Source organism: Capra hircus, chromosome 5 (assembly GCF_001704415.2).
Source record: "Capra hircus breed San Clemente chromosome 5, ASM170441v1, whole genome shotgun sequence".
In the NCBI taxonomy this organism is placed as follows: Eukaryota; Metazoa; Chordata; class Mammalia; order Artiodactyla; family Bovidae; genus Capra; species Capra hircus.
In genome coordinates, this window is record NC_030812.1 from 58,328,084 (window position 1) to 58,331,512 (window position 3,429).

General features: G+C 37.6%; 1 protein-coding gene across 1 annotated transcript; it reads left to right on the top strand.

Annotated features, from left to right (window-relative positions):
- LOC102181931 (olfactory receptor 9K2-like) lies at nucleotides 382-1,383 on the top strand. Its single transcript, XM_005680626.2, has one exon. It carries the CDS (start codon nucleotides 412-414, stop codon nucleotides 1,381-1,383), a length of 972 nt encoding a protein of 323 aa, XP_005680683.1. The 5' UTR covers nucleotides 382-411.

The window sequence follows — 3,429 nt, forward strand, 5'->3', positions numbered from 1 at the left end:
TGGCTATAAATACTATCTTAAAAATTAGATTCATTGCTCCTATTTTAGATAATATGAAATACTGCTATTTTAAATGAAGAAAATCTCTTACCTATAAATATAGTAAGAGTAGAAATTTCGAATGTAATTGTAGGCAATAAAATATAGTAATTTCTTGCAGAAATCCATGCCACATATGATTTAATAAAATAACCAAAGAACATCTTTCACTGCTTTATAAAATAACAGTTTAAGAAGCCTAATGACATCTACTTCAAATTCTTACATCTTCCTGACATTAAAATTTATTTGTATGCAATATCTCATTAAAATGTAAATAATTTAATTCTATATCTTGAGAGTCTTAATAGCACTAGAATCAAAGCCACACTATCATTTATTTTGCTTTGTGCCTATCAGTAGATTTCTGCCATGGGTGACAGGGAAACAAGCAACCACTCAGAAGTGACTGACTTCATTCTTGTCGGCTTCAGGGTCCTCCCAGAGCTCCACATTCTCCTCTTCCTGCTTTTTCTGCTTGTCTATGCCATGATCCTTCTAGGGAACCTTGGCATGATGATCATTATCATGACTGATCCCCAGCTGAACACACCAATGTATTTCTTCCTAGGCAACCTCTCCTTCATTGATCTCTTCTATTCTTCTGTTATTGCACCCAAGGCTATGATCAACTTCTGGTCTGAGAGCAAGTCCATCTCATTTGCAGGCTGTGTGACTCAGCTCTTTCTCTTTGCCCTCTTCATTGTGACCGAGGGGTTTCTCCTGGCAGTCATGGCTTATGACCGCTTCATTGCCATCTGCAACCCACTCCTCTACTCTGTTCAGATGTCAACACATCTCTGTGTTCAGTTGGTAGCTGCTTCCTACTTTTGTGGCTGCATTAGCTCAGTTATCGAGACCAGCATGACATTTACTTTATCCTTTTGTGCTTCTCGGGCCATAGACCACTTTTACTGTGATTACCGTCCACTTCAGAGGATTTCTTGTTCTGATCTCTACATTCCTAATATGGTATCCTTTTTCTTATGCAGCATTATCATTTTGCCTACCATAATTGTCATTATTGTGTCTTACATATATATTGTATCCACGGTTCTAAAAATACGCTCCACTGAGGGGCGACAGAAAGTCTTCTCCACTTGCAGCTCTCACCTAGGTGTCGTGAGTGTACTGTATGGTGCCATCATTTTTATGTATTTCATCCCTGACAGATTTCCTGAGCTGAGTAAAGTGGCCTCCTTGTGTTACACCCTAGTCACTCCTATGTTGAATCCTTTGATTTACTCTCTGAGAAACAAAGATGTCAAAGAAGCTCTGAGGAAGATCCTAGGGAATAAACTAAGTTTATTTAATTCTATATTAACTGAAAATAGACTTAAGTAAATGTAATATAACTGAAAGCACTAAGCTTTATAAACAACCTGGGGAAGGGCTGATTCAAAAAAAAAAGTATCCATTAATCTTAGAGACTATTTGTTTGAATCCTATATACTTACTGTCAAAGAATACATTTGTACTATGTTCTGTCTGGCTGTTGATTTTGGAATGAAATGACTTTCTCTGTACTTCATTTCATGTTCATCTTCATTTTGGATAATGATCGTGATTGCCTCGTAGTTTGTTTTTAGGAAGTACATATTCCAATTTTACTCCAAACTCTGAGATTGTTGTTTGGGATATATTGTTTATCTTCCCATCACTTCATGGGAAATAGATAGGGAAACAGTGGAAACAGTGTCAGACTTTATTTTGGGGGGCTCCAAAATCACTGCAGATGGTGACTGCAGCCATGAAATTAAAAGACGCTTACTCCTTGGAAGGAAAGCTATGATCAACCTAGATAGCATATTCAAAAGCAGAGACATTACTTTGCCGACTAAGGTCCGTCTGGTTAAGGCTACGGTTTTTCCAGTAGTCATGTATGGATGTGAGAGTTGGACTGTGAAGAAGGCTGAGCACCAAAGAATTGATGCTTTTGAACTGTGGTGTTGGAGAAGACTCTTGAGAGTCCCTTGGACTGCAAGGAGATCCAACCAGTCCATTCTGAAGGAGATCAGCCCTGGGATTTCTTTGGAAGGACTGATGCTAAAGCTGAAACTCCAGTACTTTGGCCACCTCATGCAAAGAATTGACTCATTGGAAAAGACTCTGATGCTGGGAGGGATTGGGAGCAGGAGGAGAAGGGGATGACAGAGGATGAGATGGCTGGATGGCATCACTGACTCGATGGACATGAGTCTGAGTGAACTCCAGGATTCGGTGATGGACAGGGAGGCCTGGCGTGCTGCAATTCATGGGGTCACAAAGAGTCGGACACAACTGATCAACTGAACTGAACTGAACTGAGACTGTTGTTTGGGGTGTGTTGTTTATCTTGAGTCAGTCACATATGTTATGTGGATATATGTTTACTTGGTAGAGGTAATACAATCTGATGTATTAAGCAAAACAGAAAAAAATATTAGATTTACTGAAGAAATCTTTGTGAATGTCTAGTGAGAGAATCAGATAGCCTGTAGGACATAGAGTCTGAAGTGTGAAATGTAAGTAGCACTTAATGGGGAAGGGAATGGCAACCCACTCCAGTATTTTTGCCTGGAGAATTCCATGGACAGAGCAGCCTGGCAGGCTATAGTCCATAGGGTCACAAAGTGTCAGACATGACTGAGTGATTAACAGGTGCCAAATGGCTAAATGATTGGCACATTTATTTCATGGTTTCTCTGAGTTAAATCATTATTATTTCTCCCTTCATTTGAATATCTACTAAGCTGATAAATTATTTTTGGAAATTCTCCTTTTTCACAAGAAAACTAATAAAAATAAACAAGTAAAGATAATTCACATTTTGCTATATATGCCTTAGGGATAATTCATTCATCAAATTAATGTTTATTGAATTTGATGTACTCTTTGCTTATAAAAATTCCTAGGTGTAAATAATTTCTGTAGTTGAGATCACACTAATTGAGGGAAAATATCTAAACAATAGTCATATGGTAAACCCAGTGAATAAAGGCATATGTAGAAATTACAAAGAGAGAGCAGCTTCTACAGATGATGATATAAATGACTTTTTTCTGCAGGCAGCAGGGAACACTGGGGATTTTTTTAAAAGATATATTGTGTTCTAATAGGCATTTTATAAAAATCACATTGGTAACTTGTGGTAGATAAATATTCATGGAAAAAGATAATCACAGAAAATGTGTGATTGTTCAAGTACGAGGTTATGGTGGCTTTAAGGGTGATAGTCTTACACAAGATGGTGAAAAGAGGGGATACCTTTAAAATTATAGGTAAACTAAACTGAACACTGATTAATGGTGATAAAATAAGAAATAGGTGGAAGTGAATAATGACTTCTAATGTTTGAGCATCTCTGAGGAAATGCTGCCTCACAAAATGAGGAGGAAAATATGAGTAATA